This window comes from Ostrea edulis, chromosome 2 (assembly GCF_947568905.1).
Source record: "Ostrea edulis chromosome 2, xbOstEdul1.1, whole genome shotgun sequence".
NCBI lineage: Eukaryota > Metazoa > Mollusca > Bivalvia > Ostreida > Ostreidae > Ostrea > Ostrea edulis.
The window spans coordinates 56,356,766-56,375,393 of NC_079165.1; the positions used below are offsets into that span (position 1 = coordinate 56,356,766).

Below are 18,628 nucleotides of genomic sequence, written 5' to 3' on the forward strand. Positions count from 1 at the left end.
TGCATGGTTTTAAAAAGTCTGTAGATGTCTACAAAATTGTGAAATTTCCTTCCTCTTGGCCAAGGGTTCAAACTATGGGGCTTATCCCTGAAAGTGTATAGTGAAAATGCATTTAATCCTTTTACTTCCTTGCATTCTGAAGAAATGCTGTATGAATAAAGAGCATGATAACTATCTACAAAAATTATGGAATTCCCAAGTCCGCATGGGGCAAGGCTTTAGGACAAGGCCCAAATGATTGTATAGTGAAAATGCTTTTTTCCCCAAAAAATCTTTTGTACTTCTGTGTATTGTGAATAGATATTTAAAGCATGGTCATGAAGAATACGTAGCTTTCTACTAAAATTGTGAAATTCCCTATACTCTTGAATCTGTATTTTAAAGATATTTTGGAAGCATCTGATTTTCTTGTAAAGAATACTGATACATGTAGGATAGATTTTTTTTTTTGGTCTTAAGGAATTGTGTATAATGAGATACTATACACGTTTGACAAACTAATTGTATTTATATTCAATCCATTGTTACAAATTCACTATCTGGTACATAGGTAAATAAAATTGTCCCGTGACTCTTGTGAGACTTGAATCTCCTACAACTAATACGAAAGCCCCTATGACTACACTGTTGTATAAAGTCTCGGTAAATACCGGTATTTGTTCATTTACTGTTACCCTGTCTTAACCTTCGCGGTCATCTGTTGAAAGGACTTATCTACACTTTCATGACGATGCTTGCATATTGTTATGTCATTATGACGATGCTTGTATATACAGTCAACCTCGGTCTTTCAATTGGAGACGGAACTTCATCTCTATTATGAATTCTGTCGAAGATTATGCCAGACGATGGGCTAAATATGAAAAAGAACTTGATACATTGTCAGAATGGGTTAGAAGAATTAGGAATATAAAAATCCCGCATTAGGCATATTAAAACAAAAGTACGTACCATCTATCCTTCTGTGTTTAGTAAACCAGAAGTGATAGAAGAATTAGATAGGTTACGTGAGGATTATGTTTTGGTTCCAGCTGACAAAGCTTGTAACAACATTGTCTTTGTAAGGCTCATTTTTAAAACTGTATTTTAAACGAACTTTGCATTAATTCCACTTTTGGTAATCATACTTATACTCCAACTGCCCTTTCAAAAGATGGAATTCTTCAAAACCATGCTTCAGTTTTAGACACATTTAATAACCCAGTCAATGGGTCGAATGAATATGAGTTACTGTACCTATACTGGATTCCTAAACTACATAAAAACCCTTACAAACAAAGATACATTGCTGGGTCCAGTAAGTGCTCTACCAAGCCCCTATCTTTGCTCCTCACGAAAATATTAACAGCTGTGAAGGAGAAACTTCAATCTTACTGTGCGACTACATAGCCAGAAGTGGTGTTAATCAAATGTGGATTTTAAAAAATTCTAAAGAAATTTTAATAAACTTGAAATCGCAAAACTCTTCCCAAATCAATAACATCAAAACCTATGACTTTACACGACCATTCCTCACGATAAATTAAAGACTAGACTTTTTGACATCATACACAGTTGCTTCTTCAACAAAAATGGAAAACGGAAATATTCATATCTAGTGATCAGTCATCCAAAAACTTACGTTGTTAAACACCACTCTGATTCCACGCACAAGTACTCTGAAGTTGAAATAAAATATATACTCATTGACAATATCTTCGTGGTCTTGAGTGATCAGGTCTTCCAACAGTCTGTTGGAATTCCCATGGGCACCAACTGTGCTCCTTTGTTAGCTGACCTGTTTTTATATTCATATGAAGCAGAATTTATTTAAAAACTTCCACGTGAGAAGAAAAAATCTCTTGATGTGGCCTTTAATTCGACATTTAGATATATCGACGACGTTTTGTCAATTAACAATGATAACTTTCATCCATATGTCGATTCGATATATTCCTGTGAGCTTGAAATAAAGACACCACAGAGTCGTCCACTTCTGCTTCATACTTAGATATTTTATTGAAAGTAGACATTAACGGCAAACTGACAACTCAACTGTATGACAAACTGGATGATTTTAGCTTTTCCATCGTCAACTTCCCATATTTATGTAGCAATATTACATTATCACCTGCATGTGGTGTTTATATTTTGCAACTGATTCGATACGCCAGAGTTTGTTCTGCGTATGGTCAGTTTTTAAATCGAGGCAAGCTACTGACAAACAAGTTGATGGTACAGGGGTTTTAACAGTCTCAATTTAAGTCTATGGTCGTTATAACGATCTAGTTTGCCAATACAACCTATCATTGGGTCAAATGCTGTCTGACGTGTTTCACACCGATTGTTAGACCGTTCTTGGCACACTGATTTTGATTACGGATAACTCCGTTTACCTGATCAGGATAAAGGGGTCACCACGGCGGATGTGACGGGTCGACAGGGGATGCTTACTCCTCCTAGGCACCTGATCTCATCTCTGGTGTGTCCAAGGGTCACTGTTTGCCCAACTATCTATTTTGTATCTTATAGGAGTTGAGAGATTGATCACTGTTCGTTATCTTCACCGTTCATTGTTCTGGCAAACTGTGTCCTTACTGTTTTTATGTTTGAATTTAAAAATAAAATTTTTAAAAAATATATTGCACTGCTGTTTTAACATCATCCTGACTCCGGAAGGGTCTTTGAACAAAACTGAATGATAAATATATTTTGTTTGAACGAGCAAATGTGCCCTGGTCATCTGTTTGGATACTTCGCCATCATGCGCTCGAATTTTACGCAAAATCGTTGAAAGCTGTACACTATTAAAATGAGAATGCTCGTGATAATGTTTTGGTAAATTGTGGTTTTTCAGATACCTCTCTTTTGATTTGAACAAAGTATCTACGTTACATTATTACCGTCTTGACATATTGGTTTCTAAGTCGGGGATGAGGGGATGTCTATTTGTTTGGCACAATTCTTCACAGTGTCTTCTTTTCAACCAACAACATCCTGGAACAAAAGGACTCCGTACTTCTATACAAATGAAGGACCGTGCCTACCAACAGACTTACTGGAAGATCTTATTTCTTATGTAAGAAAGATTCCTTACGGTTACCGAAGGATACTTTGGGCAAATTGAGGAATAGATGCGAAAAGTTTAACAGACTACGAACAAAATTTACTTATTAATACTTGGTGAACTTGAGCTTACCATTACTTTCATTTAAAGTATTTAAAAAGGATTCACAAACTACATATATAACGATAATATAGAATCACCATGTTTAAATCACATCCGTAATCAATAGTTGTCAACTATGAGAATCCTAGTTTCTGTTGTAAACTATATGTATATTTTTGTTAACATATTCGTTGATTATGAATATGGTAAACTCTAGTTACGGTTTGATTAGATTTGCAACTGGCTTTATTCAATTTTTTAGATGGTGCGAGTAGAATGAGGGGTTTACCTCCCAAGGCTCGCAAATGGGTCGCGAGTGGAGCCGGGGAGACTCCTTTGTCAAGTATATATGGAGAAAAAAATGCAAATTTAGGCGCTATGGGAATTCCTTGGACCTTTAACTTCATAACAGATTCCATGTTTGAATAATAGCGTTTGTTGTTGTTTTTTCTCTAAGCACGCAATAGGGGGGAGGACGAACGCGGCGCGCGCATCACCTGAAATCAGCAAAGTTTAGGTATCTTCAGAAAAAAAGTGATGAAATTGTAGTATATAGATCGAGCGTCTGGGGTAGCCCCCTCCTGTATCTACCTCTTTTAGCATTTGTAAACTATAATTCAATCAGCAATTTAAAAAAAAATGAGTTGAGGATATAACAGGGCGAATTTATTCTACACAAACTATTTTAGCTTTCAACTGAACTTTACAGCTTTAACAGTTAAACAATCTCATCCCAAACCAAACACGGGGTTACTTCTCCAAATGTAACAGTTGTGATGTGCCTTTTGAGGATGCAAATAATTACTTTTTTTAATGTCCTGCTTATATTAATTAAAGGCATTAACATTTTCATAATATAAATGTAATGCTATCCGACATCGATACATGCGTATTCACTAATCCATTACTACATGTACATGTATTTGGAAATCCTGATATTGATTTTGACACAAATAAGATTTTTTTAACCTGTGCACATTGCTCTTACCAAAAGATTAGGCACGCTTCAAATATATTAAATGTATATCATACATTTCTTAGAATGTATATAACCGGTACCATCAATATATTTATACTTGCATAGTACTCTAAAGTGTACTATATGCAAATAATTATGCCCCCCTCCCCTTCAAAATAGAGGGGCATATTGCTTTGCACCCGTCGGTCTGTCGGTAGACCACATGTTGCCCGCTCGAAATATTGAGAACCATTCATTTGATCGTGGGTTGGTTATGAGTAGAAGAGGACTCCTATTGATTTTTAGGTCAAAAGGTCAAGGGTCAATCCACTTCAGACATAGGAAAATATTGTTCGCTCAATATCTTGAGAACCCTTTGCTGATAGACAGCAAATTTAGTACACTGGTACATCCTAAGGAATTGATTTTGAGGTCAAAGGTCAAACTGGACAAAGGAAGATATTGTCCGCTCAACAACCTGAGAACCCTTGGTACACCAAAAGGAGTAAATGACCCCTATTAATTTTGGGTTTACATGATCAAAGGCCAAGGGTCAAACTGGGCATAGTAATATATTGTTTCCTATATCTTAAGAATCATTTGCTTGATTGACACCAAACTTTTTACACTGGTACATCTATTAAGGAGTAAATGACCCTGTTGATTGGTTACATGGTCCAAGGCCGACTACTCCGGACGTAGCAAGATATTGTCTGCTTATTGTCTTGATTTGTTTTTGGCACTACTATCAATGTATGTGTATAACCATTTTAGATTTTGCACCATGGTGGGTATATATGTTTACATACATTTCTTGTTTTTCATAAGTATATTGACACATATGTTGTACAACTTTGTACATGTATGTATCCTGTTCGGTCATTAAAAAGATGGCTCATATAGGCTAAGTTTGCCGCCCAATCCCATTAATTTATTGAAAAAATAATGTTTAATTTAAAAAAAAAGAATGCCACGCTTGATGATCGATGTAGTGTGCAACGTTCATTTATAGAAAACCATCAACATTATCGAGTAGGATGTCCTCCCATCAACATTACTGAATCTGATGTCCTCCCATCAACATTACTGAGTACGATGTCCTCCCATCAACATTACTGAGTACGATGTCCTCCCATCAACATTACTGAATACGATGTCCTCCCATCAACATTACTGAGTATAATATCCTCCCATCAACTGAATATGATGTTAACCCATCAACATTACCGAGTCTGATGTCCTCCCATCAACATTACTGAATCTGATGTCCTCCCATCAACATTACTGAATCTGATGTCCTCCCATCAACATTACTGAGTATAATATCCTCCCATCAACTGAATATGATGTCCTCCCATCAACATTACTGAATCTGATGTCCTCCCATCAACATTACTGAATATGATGTCCTCCCATCAACATTACTGAATCTGATGTCCTCCCATCAACATTACCGAGTCTGATGTCCTCCCATCAACATTACTGAATCTGATGTCCTCCCATCAACATTACTGAGTACGATGTCCTCCCATCAGCATTACTGAGTACGATGTCCTCCCATCAACATTACTGAATCTGATGTTCTCCCATCAACAATAATGAATATGATGTCCTCCCATCAACATTACTGAATCTGATGTCCTCCCATCAATATTACTGAGTCTGATGTCCTCCCATCAACATTACTGAGTATGATGTCCTCCCATCAACATTACTGATTATGATGTCCTCCCATCAACATTACTGAGTATGATGTCCTCCCATCAATATTACTGAGTACGATGTCCTCCCATCAACATTACTGAGTATGATGTCCTCCCATCAATATTACTGAGTATGATGTTCTCCCATCAACATTACTGAGTATGATGTTCTCCCATCAACAATAATGAATATGATGTCCTCCCATCAACATTACTGAGTATGATGTCCTCCCATCAACATTACTGAGTACGATGTCCTCCCATCAGCATTACTGCGTATGATGTCCTCCTGTGTTATGTTTAATTGTTTTATCGATCGAATTTGTCTTATTGCTGAAGAAATTTGAAACTATATGTTACTTTTATAGTTGCATTAGTATAATCTGTTTGTGCGAAAATAATTGTTTTAAAAATCAATAATTCACAATCATGTACTCAGACAGCTGAGAATTGTTAATGAGTGAAAGAAACAATTATGAAGTAAACTTGTTGTCACTACTCCCTTCTGTAATTCGAATGCAGTGTTGCAGTAAAAACTGTTTGTTACATTGCAGTTAAGCGAGGTTACTTTTAAAAGAGGGTCGAAAACTTTTAGTTTAAAAGCCGTAAAGTAAACCAAAACTAGGTAATCTACAATTAAATTTGTCCTCAATTTTATATTTCACAAACTATATATTGTACAACTGATAAACAGTTTATCAAATACAAAACTGCCTTTCATTTACCAGTTACTTTTTGCAGTTGTCAAGCCATACAAATACTATAACAAGTACACACGATTTACACATTCTTAGGCAATACTGCGACGTAAACGTTAAAATTATTACGATAAACTGGAATATTTTTTAATTTATACCTATCATCATTTACTATTAAAAGGGGGCTTTACATAATTTTCCTAATATATCCCAAGATGCTGTCTTGAGATATTTCTAACGACCTCTTGGGGGAAAGTTTCATAATCCGCATCTAGACTAAACTCTGAAATGGGGAAAGCGAAGACAGGCATTACGTCATTTTGTCTTTAATGATCGGTTCTATTGCAAAAACCAGATGCAGACAGGCCAGGCTAGACGACACGTAGAGCGTAATGAAACTAAGTTTGCATGCATCTCCCAATTAAGATGTCGTGATAAAAACATTTCACGCTTATATAGTGCTCTATCTCATTAGAGTGTAATGGAGAGCAACAAGATCAGTCGAGTAATAAATAAACTTCATGATGTGGAAAAGAGCCAAAAAGTCTTTCTTCTAAATCTCAAATGAGTACTGAATCCTTAAAAGTAGACATCAATACCATGGTCTTCATAATCTCTCCCAGCCCTTGACAATTTTATTTCCCTGAAATAACGGGCAGAATCGATTAGACCTCTTTAGATTATCTGTTGAGATTACCCTGTGGTCGGATTATTTCTCTCTTAAAGATAAATATTTTTCCGAGTCAAAGGAAAAAAAATAACTTAAAGAAAAATAATTTATTGCATAAAGTCAGTACAAAAAGGGTTTGATAGTTAAATATTTTTGAGAAGAAAAATTCTCATAACAGCTGTGCTATCTTCCTTAGCAAAATAGAGACCCGAACAAAAGGAGACTTAAAGAAAGAGTTCGGCCGACCAGCAACCTTACAACACAACCAATATGAAAGCGGAGGGTGTTTTTTCAATCGATATTTTGATTTTGATTTCTTGGTTCATTGAACTTTCATTTAATAACCTTTGCCCTTTTTAACATGTCCTCATATTTCTTCAACTGTTTCATAAAACCTTCGTTTGGATCAATGGGATTCATTCTACGTTTAGACTGCGCAAACTCCATTGCTTCCACCATTGTCAGTCCCTTCGTTCTCATCACGTATCCTGTAACCATGGTTCCAGCTCGTGAAACTCCGGCGTTACAATGCACCAATACCCTGCCTCCTTTTTGTCTTGCATCGTCGATGAATTTAAATGTCTTTTCAAAATATTGCAACAGGTTAGTGTCTTCTAAATCTTCCTCCTTGATCTGATAGTACGTGACAGTGTTCGGAAACTGGTTGTCGAAGTATGATGCCATGTTGACGATGTGGGTTATTTTGAAACCCTCTAATACAGCTTTATTCTCGGCAGGATTGCACCCAGCTAAAAATACAATAAGATATGAAAATAAAAAACAAACTATTGGTATCATGCTTAGTATGAAATCGGCTTCGTCAATAAAGAGGCAATGTGTATACATCATTTGAATGATGACTATTTACCCTTAATATTTTTAAAAGCATATTATAATGTTTGTAGGATCCATCCTGCCATTGTCTGACGTGTTTCACACCAACTTGTATACATGTATATGCTGATTTTGACTACGGTTAACTCCGTTTACCTGATCAAGATATAGGGCGTACAGCGGGAATGACCGATCAACAGGGGGTAGTTATTCCTCCTAGACTTTGGTGTGTACAGGGATCCGTATTTGCCCTACTCTCAATTTTTTTTTATAGAATTTATTAAATTGATCACTGATCGTTATCTTCACTTTCCTATGTACAAAATTAACATATACTCAGTTAATTGTAGCTAATTCTAATCGTATGACTATATATTTGATTGAATTATTGCTCCCTCTGATCGAATCGTTGCTGGCAACAATTCCATTAGAGAAGGTAGCATTTCATTCGGAGAAAGGCCCATTCTATTCAGCATTCTGTATCCACAATCGACATATTAACAGTTCCCTGAAATACAATGTAATTGTAGATGTCTTTAATTCAACTAGAGCTCGGTCTATAATCAAAATGCAGATATATCTATTTCATTTTAAGATGCATTCATTTGAAAGGATTAAAGTTATGTAGAAATAAAGCTATACCTAATTGAATTGTTACTCTCTTCAAGTGAATTGAAGCACGCATTAATAGGATTCCGATTAAAGTGAATTAAACTGAAGCACGCGTTAATATGAATTGAAACACGCATTAATTAATAGAATTAAAGTGAATTGATGCACACATTAATAGAATTAAAGTGAATTGATGCACACATTAATAGAATTAAAGTGAATTGATGCACACATTAATAGAATTAAAGTGAATTAAAGCACGCATTAATAGAATTAAGGTGAATTGAAGCACGCATCAATAGAATTAAAACGCGCTCTGAGGTCATTATTAATTCAACTAGAGATCGTTTTTAGGTAGCTCTATTCTTATATGACGTTATATAATGGTCATATTTATTTGGCAAAATCTTTGATTAATGAAACATGACAGAAATACGTCTTTTGTAGGAATATTAATTACTAGATGCAATTTAAAAAATGGTAAAAAATATTTGATACTGATTTTTAAAAAAAAAATCTACAAATTTGAAAATTGTTGTCATGGGCAATAACTTCTATGCTGGTAACTTCTCTATTTTACAATAACTTCTATGCTAGTAACTTCTCTATTTTACAAAAACTTCTATGCTGGTAACTTCTCTATTATAGGATTAAACATTCTTTTTGAAGAATTTATCGATGTGTAAACTCCGGACATTTTACTCACAAACTGAATAAAAGTGCGAAGCACTTTTATGTTAAGTTTGTGAGTAAAATGCCCAGAGTTTACACATTGATAAATTCTTCAAAAAGAATGTTTGATTCTTATAATTCCAATTCATTCACTAATTTATTAACAATTGCAAAAATTTGAATAGTTTCCCCGCACTATGTTATTTCTTTTCAGGCGTGTATGAATACATCGCGTTTTCGGATTTATGGATGTGTAAATTCTTATTCAATTTTATTTTTGTCCAATCAAAACAATTGTAATAAATAACATTGGAATTATTTTACAATAACTTCTATGCTGGTAACTTCTCTATTTTACAATAACTTCTATGCTGGTAACTTCTCTATTTTACAATAACTTCTATGCTGGTAACTTCTCTATTTTACAATAACTTCTATGCTGGCAACTTCTCTATTTTACAATAACTTCTATGCTCGTAACTTCTCTATTTTACAATAATTCCCCTGATATATCCTCTACTGTAGCATTTTTTTAACTGTTCAAATTAAAATTTTGTCATTTTAACCTGCTTTTACATATATTTTAATACTGTGTATCAAAACGTGCGATTTTCTTATTCTATTAGGTATAGCTGCAGTTATAGCTCTCTGAGAAAATATTGGGACAGATCAGAAATCTTATATTTTTTGAAAGAGCTACAATTCTGCAGCTAGTTTAGGTATGTCTACATTGAACCCATAATAATGCAAAGTCACATGGGGTGGGGTGGGGTGGGGTGGGGTGGAGTTCCCTTAACAATTGATATATGAAGATATTGTTAATTCAAGATATCTCAAAGTAATTAGAGAGAGAGCTATAATTATTTGAGCATCTTGTTTGCTATTTTGGCAATCTTTAAATACAATCTAATTAGAATCAGACTTCTTATATCCGCCCCGTATACTCTATTGTAACGATTATGAGCGTATTTTAGGATCTGATTTTAATTAGATTGTCTTTTTAAAAGTACTGGAATCTCGGAAAACATTCTAATCGTTGTTTTCTTTTTTCTTTTTTTATTTTTTATTACCATTATCATTTGTGTGTGTGTGTGTGTGTGTGTGTGTGTGTGTGTGTGTGTGTGTGTGTGTGTGGTTTGGTTTGTTTTTGTTATTATTATTATTATCTTTATTATTATTACATGCAACTGGTGAAACTAATATGCAAACATGTTCAGTGTTTCCCATGTGACAATGCCAATCTAATTAAAATCAGACTTCTTAGATCCGCGCCGTAAACTCTGCGTAAGAGTACACGGAGATTCTCTGTATGCTATAAAGTACACAGAGACTATCCGTAAAGATAAATTGGAGAACACAAACTTAATAAGACATGATAACACAATTTGATGAATAAAAATTTACATAAAAGCCAATTAGTCAGAAATCACCTCATCCAACCATTTATATCCATATGTACTCCATAATACAAACAAACCTTTAGAAATTATTTTTACTCTGAAATTTAGGAATGGAAAATGTTCCTAGTGGTGGTCTTGAAAACCTGTATTTCTTTACGCCATTATGTCATTTTCAATTAAAAATTGATGTCTTCACGTCCCAGGTTTGAATTGTCAGGGAGGACACACATGATACTGTATTTCTTTCTGAGGAAGCATAAAATCAATACGAACTTAATTCGCTCCAAAGCTGAATTTACAATTTCAAAAGTGATGCTGTTCATTTTCTATAAGTAGGAATCAGGCATGGCACATGTACTTACAGAGATAGAGCCCAGGTAGAATTTCGTCTACGTCCATCCTTTGGTATTTGTTGTATCTCATCTGTAGCTGCATTCGAGGCTGTGAATTCGCCATCGTCTGCAAAGATATGCAGAAGTGTACATTAGAATGTACATATAAGTTTTGGTACCGCGAACCTATTGATTATCATATGACCGGAAGTGTCTGTCCGTGGTAGCCACTTGTTGCCGTCCTATGTAATAACAACGACAAAATCCGCCGAAAGCTTGAAAACCTCTTTTGTTTCACTGTAATCAAGTTTTTGCCGTATATATCGATCTCGATTTATCAGTATGCATATCCAACCAGAGAAGTTTTCTATGCGATTGATTTTTATACAAATGTATCAGTGCATTTCATGATTTTAACAGTTCTTTATCAAACACCAGAACGGGCAGTATAAAAATTCGGGAACCAGTTCACGACAGGGTTAATGAATAGATCCTTGTGATCATATAATGACGTCTTTTGAGGATTGTTTTCATTGCCCTTATTTAACTTTCTTTCTCTATATATATTTAAGGAATGACGTTAAATCTGGGGCAAGTTATACGAGTATAACCTGGTTTGGGGTCAGTTTACGCTTTATAAACCACAATTGTCATGTCCTTCCATTGGTTATTGTAATGCCACATATTGTTTTATATTTTGGCAGTTTACAAAATCTTTAACCAGCCCCAAACTAATAAATAAACGCGAGAAACACAAACATAAAGTGTAACAAAGTATTAGCTAATCCTAATTAGTGCAAATATACATCAATGCCAACCCAATTTTACTGTGTATATATGCATGGATGTTGAATTCCACAAAAGATCTGCAGACGAGAGAAGCAAATGCATTATCGTAGGTACTGGAATGTTTGCGTATCTAGAAGAAGGAATCGCGTATGATGCGAGTAAACTTGTTTGCAAAACGGGTATCACAAAAATACCTAGAAACAGAAATAGCATGTGATGCAGACACGCAAACAAAACAACAAGAGTTTGTTCTCCTCATATGAGTGATGTGCTGCTATCACGAAGCAGTGAATTATATCCACTCGTTCGAGTACCGCCTCCTCGTATTACAACATATAGGTCAAGAGAGACTGTTAAATGTGCTCAGTTTATCAAGTGTAATGAAGCTAAAATTCACCGCACAAACGAGTTCTCGAATTAATGTCATTCCATTAGCTCTTGTAAAATTTATGTCTTGTACCAATGCTATTGGGAGTAAAAATAAAACCCTTTAAAAGTCATGGTTGATTTGGAGGAATATTTATTGTAATCAATTCCCCCTTTATACATCATGTACCAATTCTTTTTTTCTTCTTTGGACTGAAACTGTATGTCGTTATGGAATGCATCATGTCGCTTTGTAGATTTTTATTTGAGGTTAGGCAGATGACCATAAATATTCGTTTTACTATATGTACATATATTTTACTGAAAAATGTATTTTTCGAAACATAATCGTCATTATTACAAACTGGTAATTTGCTTTTAGCGTGTTCATCATAAAATTTTCATAATAAATCTGGAAATATCATTGAGATCGTTCTTTCAATTTTGACGATTAAAGAGTATTCAACTGAATAAACAACTCACGTACATGTCATACACGTTATATACCAAATATATATATATATATTTTTAAATTTGAAAATGAAAATAAAGCCAACAATCAAGAATAAAATAATAGTAATGTCTCGGGAAGCTCATGAACAAGTATATAGTATACATATGAAAAATCGAATACTTAATGTTCATCTACTGTGTATATTAGTTTAACAAATTCAATATATCATATAAACTACTAGTAAACCACAAGTCACTATGGCATATACCTTAATTATTATAAATATTGGGAAACGTAGGCTTTGACTGGAAGTACAATAGCCTTCTAAAAACGAATTGTAAAACATTAAACATATGTACTTTCTGTAAGCTTATTGTGTAGTAAAATGGGCCATAAAATACAGATAAACCCAGATTAATTTGATGAACTGGAAGTTATGCAGTGGTCATTCACGATGGCTTTACTGCGTGTCTTCCATGATTGTGTGAGCAATATATCATCAGTTTATATGTGGTCCGGAAACACGTGCATTGCATATTGCAATGGATACGATCTCTTCTAATCAAACTGTATATCGTCCAGCGAGTATTGGCTATATATACTTTGAGGTATCACTCGGCTCGTAGACTGGTTCATCAATCCTACTTGCTTCTGCATTCTTCCCTCAGTCAGGGAACCAGATTATATAATATGACAGTTTCGTCATTGAGGCTTATATGGAAACACTGATGTCTGACAAGATATCTTGTCTGACAGTTGTTTTTCAAACTTCTTTAGTTCCTTCATAAAACCATCATTTGGAATGGTTGGGTTGTTCTGTCTTTTGGACCGAACAAATTTCAAAGCATCTTTAAGACTTGAACCCTTGCTTTTCATGACGTACGCAGTTACCATGGTTCCCGCTCTTGACACCCCAGCATTGCAGTGAACTAAAACACGCCCTCCTACATTTAAAGATTTTTCAATAAAACTGAAAACTTTGTAAAAATGTGATTTGATCTCCTCGTCCTCGTTATCTTCTATTTCTATTCTAAAATAGGAAAACGACTCAGGAAATTTGTTTCCAAACAAGGACGCCATGTTGACTATATGAGTAATTTGAAGTCTCTGTAGGAGAGCCTTATCAGCTGCGGGAGCACATCCAGCTGAAAAAGATGAGAAGAAATTATATTCTGAAAATGCTAATGCACTTTAAAAAAATCTTCCTCCAGAATATAATGAAAATTTAATTAACCGTGTAATTTTTAAGTTTACGGCGTTGGTATTTCTTGGTGATAAAAAGGAGTATATTTGTGTTTAATTTGTTTATTTTTCCGGTTTTGTTGTAAATTACAATGCATGTGTACATAAGAGAGTTCAAATAGAAATGACATTTAACTACACCGAAGCAAAGTCTCACACAAAGAAAGGTACATAGAGAAGAGCAGCATGCATCAATACGAATAGCGGCTTTCTAATGTACCCCACTTCAGAATAATTACTCCCTCAAAGTGAGGAGATTTAATTTCGATTATCTTAATTAGTGGGTAGACATTAAATATTTACTGTAATGTGTCTGGTCTCGAACTTCCTTTGCTGTGGTCTTCAGCGTAATCAAAATTAAAATTTAATTAACTTAACATGTACATGTATGTAGTTGATACGAAAGTTAAAAACAACTTTTTTTTCTGTCTCAGACTTTGGTCATTTGCCACCAAAAACAGAATGGCACTTTCGGAAGTAACAAAACTTCTCTAATCAAAGTAGAAATAGGATTTCGGTTAGTTCACAAAACCATACAACAGAGTCAGTTTAATCATGAGTTTAATTATTCCGTTCTACTGAATCTAACGAAATAAATCCATTCTGATACACATAAAAAAAAATATAACTAAATCATAACTAACATTTATGATTATGTAAGAAAAATCTATGAAGAAAAATACAACTTCATTTTATTTTTGTAATGTGAAGAGAACTATAATACGTCTTCTTTTCAGGTTTTTTTTTACTCAAACAGCTGTCAAATTTCTCGTCGTGCTCTCAATATTATTCATCTTTTGCATACTGTATATAACATAAAATAGACTTACAGATAAATACACCAGGCAGAATCTCATCTACATCCAGTCTGTGATATTTCCCACATCTACCTCCCGTCAACCAAGTCATTTATGTGGACAAACACACCGTCTTATACCAAGAAATAACTGCAATTAGCGTAGTATGATTTAAATGTCAGTACTACCCTCTCAGAATGACTTACAGATCGGAAAAAATATTCCAATGTCGTTTTATAGAGGCTTACCTTTGTTGTATATCAGCCGTATAAACTCAGGTCGAAAGATCAGAAACAGTACGGCCAATGAATGGAATCAGCTGTGCATACAGACGCATTCATTTAATCTAGTTAAGTACTGATAATGTAATTCTCTCGCCAAAAATTTACGTATACAAAAGAGCTAATCCAAACTGCGCTTATTTGTCACACGAAGCAGCAGGTACAATGATTGACACTAGTCGTCGTACGCTTGTCTTTAACACACAAAGGTAACATTGCATTGCAACAACTACTATGCACTTGTTACAAGGTGTATGAAGAGGTAATCCAGATACTATGGAATCCAGATAGGGTCACGTTGCTCACTCTCACGCTGTCCTAAGTACTATCGGCTTGTAAGTCAGTGGTGTGATGACGTGATATAGAACCATGCTATTGCGTCCACCACATCGCAACATTGTACCATCGACCCAAATTAGCACTATGATTCGATATCGATAACGCGATGTTGTGTCGCGTCATCGTCATAACACAATCGCGTCATCCGACGTACATATTAATCAGTAGTAAGACAGTGCGACAATCTATCCGGATATTAATCAGTAGTAAGACAGTGCGACAATCTATCCGGATATTAATCAGTAGCAAGACAGTGCGACAATCTATCCGGATATTAATCAGTAAGACAGTGCGACAATCTATCCGGATTTAATGAGAATCGGACACACCAGACAAGAAACTCACAGCCTCAGTGAAATATATGTGCAATGTAATGGATTAATCATTGCATTTGAAAACTAACTCATAATGGAAAGGTGAAGATAACGAACAGTGATCAATCTCATAGCTCCTATAAAGAATACAAAATTAAGAGTAGGGCAAACACGGACCCCTGGACATACCACGGGTGTAATCAGGTGCCTGGGAGGAGCAAGCATCCCCGCCGTGAGCCCTATATCTCGCAAGTTGAAACCAGGTTTTTTAAGCTAAGCATAAAAAATGGCTAGGCCTATATGCCGTATTGATCTGAGCTAGAACCAGAAAACAACTACCATGGATGTTAAGCTACAATTAAACAATTCCAACCATCAGTGACCGCGTAAACTAGAATCAGACTACCCCAATCAAGTACCGAACACTACTAGAAAACATCAATCAGGCACCATAGGTTGTATATATAATATTGTTGTACATATCCTTTACTTTTCTCTGGTGTAGTATTCCTGCTTAAAGAGAATTTGAATGAGAGATATCTTTAAAAACAAAATAAATTTCTCTTTATGCGTCCAAGGGATATCTCTCAATCAAAAAGAGATTTCTGTCTAAAATAAAGAGATATCTCTCTCGATTATTTTAATTCTGGTCGAATGCACACGAAATGCTCTGATTGCTCCCCAAAGCGAAAGCCCGCCAAAATCGCCCAACATGGCTGAAGTCGAGAGTGAAACATTTCTTGCAGTCCCCCCCCCCCATTTCTTCTTGATTTCTGTCTGTCATTTGCCAAGATCATGAAAGTAATGCCGATAATTTGAAGAGATTATAAAAATGTCTCGATATTAAATTTCTTTGTTTCAAAATCAAATTTCCAATCGATGATATATCTTTATACTCTTTGTTAAAGAGATATTCTTTATATTATAGAGATATCTTTTTAAATTAAAAGATATCTCTCTAAGTTACAGAGATATCTCCTTTGATCAATGGTAGAACAGCTTTCCATAATCCATTCAAAAACGAGCGAGCAAGAAATTTCTTTGTGACTGAAAGATGTCTCCTTTGGAAGTTTCTTTTAAAGAAATATCTCTTTGTTTTTATAGCTATTTCTCATGCAAATTCTTATAAAGATATATCTAAGTTAAAGAGATATTTATCTAAGTGAAAGATATATCTCTCAAAGCAAAAGAGATATCTCTCTAAATGAAAGGGATATCTTTCAATGCAAGATATTTCTCTCAAAGTAAAATAAATTATGTCTCTTTCTTAGAGAGGTGTATCTGTAAATTGAGAGATGTCTCTCAACTTTTAAGAGATATCGCTTTTTCGAAAGAGGTATCTCTTTGAAATAAAAGATATCGTTTTTTAAATTAGAGATATTTTATTTCCATATATAAGTAAAACGTGAAAAATATCAACCGTCAATCAGTGGAAATTTCTCAAAATCACGTGTACATGCAGTTTTGAAAACGTTAATGTGGCAACAAAGCATTACCATTGCCTTTCAGTTTCACACTCCAACATTAAAGAAAGGTCATGAGAAATAAATTAATCACCCTTCATATCATCATATGACGATTCATACACATAGGAAAGTCGGTTGCATTATAACTATAGAATATAATGCCTGAAAACGCACCAAATTAGGCATAAAAGTCGTGTTTAGTTTCCGTTTCAGTGGGGAAAAAGATCATTCAAAGACAATGGTCAATCCCATGAGTATCGTGTCACACAGGCCCAAGTTTCCTTCCGTAATCAGGCTGATTAAAGCGATCAGATTTCGTTCTTAATTAGATTGTAATATGCGATTACATTAAAATGCTAAATGCAAAAGAAGAGAGAGAATTACATAAGGTACCCCCGTACAATTTCATGAAATTTAGACACATCCTTTCTTCAAAACCTGAGCTAAATACGGTACGTTATAAAGGTCTTCCTAAAGTCATAGGGAGTTATTGTATGAATTTCATTGCAGGACTTTCAGAGGTATAGTCTGGAAAGTTGGAAACTAAACCCTGATAGACAGACAGACAGATGGACCCAAATTAATATATGTGTACCTGTATCTATTTTGCCAAAAGCGGGGACAAGAAAAACAACATGAAAACGTTGGCTAAGGGCATTCTTGGGTAAAGAGATATAAGTTCCAAGTCAAATGAAGAACTCTTCCCTTATAAGGTGAGATAATAAAACAATTAATAGGCTCATGGGCCACATCGCTCACCCGAGTCCTGATAACTCGTGACGTTATTAGTCAACAAGTTGAACATTTGATATATTATTTTTCAACTAACAGAGGCTGCATCACTCCATTACTAAACAAACGAAAACTTTCACCAGATGATTTATTGGTTTCTTATTAAACAGATTAATAATGACCTTTTAATTCAATTCAAACATAAATTCTCTGTTAGCCTTTTCATATAGTATTAAATAAATCTGTTCATTCCTCTTACTAGGGTCATAAACTTCATCTTAGTATATATTGATTCTGATTTAATGCCCCCCCCCCCCCCCCCCCCCCCCCCGATGGAAAGTGGAGGATATGTATATTTTGATGTTGAAAAGTTTCAAATTTACATCATTTTAGGGGGGAAAATAAAGTTTTAGAGGAAAGAATTAATAATCAAAACCCCTGCTTAACTAAAACACACAAACTACGGATCAGCAGTCGACACGTAGCTGGGGGATTAGATTTAAAATGAATATGATATTGCTGATATATCTATATTTTCAGTCAAGATTCAAAAGGAAGTCAGCCATATGAATATGTAGTACATGTAATGACACCATGATCCCTAAAGTTTACATTCTAATTATTCTGCTTATCAAAAGATTTCAAACAAGAGGCCAATAGGCCACATCACTCACCTTGGCCCATATTTAAAGATATATTTGTATGTAAAACTTTCATCCCCTATTGTGGTCCCACCCTTCCCCAGGGGGAATGATTTTAACAAACTTGAGACTGCACTATGTCAGGAAGCTTTCATGTAAACTTTTCCAGCCCTGTGTTTC

The 18,628-nt window shown here is 34.9% G+C and overlaps 2 protein-coding genes across 3 annotated transcripts in view; both read right to left on the bottom strand.

The window, feature by feature from the left end:
* Positions 1-7,269: 7,269 nt before the first annotated feature.
* The window catches only part of LOC125681268 (uncharacterized), a 15,327-nt gene continuing 3,968 nt past the window's right edge, over positions 7,270-18,628 (bottom strand). The window contains exons 2-3 of the mRNA XM_048921286.1: positions 11,058-11,154; positions 7,270-7,926 (exon numbers count right to left, since the gene is read on the bottom strand). Coding sequence (XP_048777243.1) covers positions 7,511-7,926; positions 11,058-11,151 — 510 coding nt within the window. The 5' untranslated portion in view covers positions 11,152-11,154 and the 3' untranslated portion in view covers positions 7,270-7,510. The remainder of the gene's footprint in view (positions 7,927-11,057; positions 11,155-18,628) is intronic.
* On the bottom strand, positions 12,320-15,579 carry LOC125681266 (uncharacterized). Of its 2 annotated transcripts, XM_048921285.2 has the most exons (3): positions 14,924-15,578; positions 14,709-14,825; positions 12,320-13,781 (listed from the first exon to the last, which is right to left on the bottom strand). In XM_048921285.2, exons 2-3 carry the CDS (start codon positions 14,785-14,787, stop codon positions 13,339-13,341), a joined length of 522 nt encoding a protein of 173 aa, XP_048777242.2. In that variant the 5' UTR covers positions 14,788-14,825; positions 14,924-15,578; the 3' UTR covers positions 12,320-13,338. The 2 variants fall into 2 exon arrangements, with proteins under 2 accessions (XP_048777242.2, XP_056010491.1); XM_056154516.1 differs by having other exon boundaries at positions 14,709-15,579.

What these genes read in the sequence shown, in the direction of transcription:
- LOC125681266 (XM_056154516.1), bottom strand. Translation starts at nt 14,787, where the DNA reads ATGACTTGGTTGACGGGAGGTAGATGTGGGAAATATCACAGACTGGAT. An exon ending in TCTGCCTGGTGTATTTATCT is followed by an intron (nt 13,782 to 14,708) that starts GTAAGTCTATTT and finishes CATCTTTTTCAG; the next exon opens with CTGGATGTGCTCCCGCAGCT.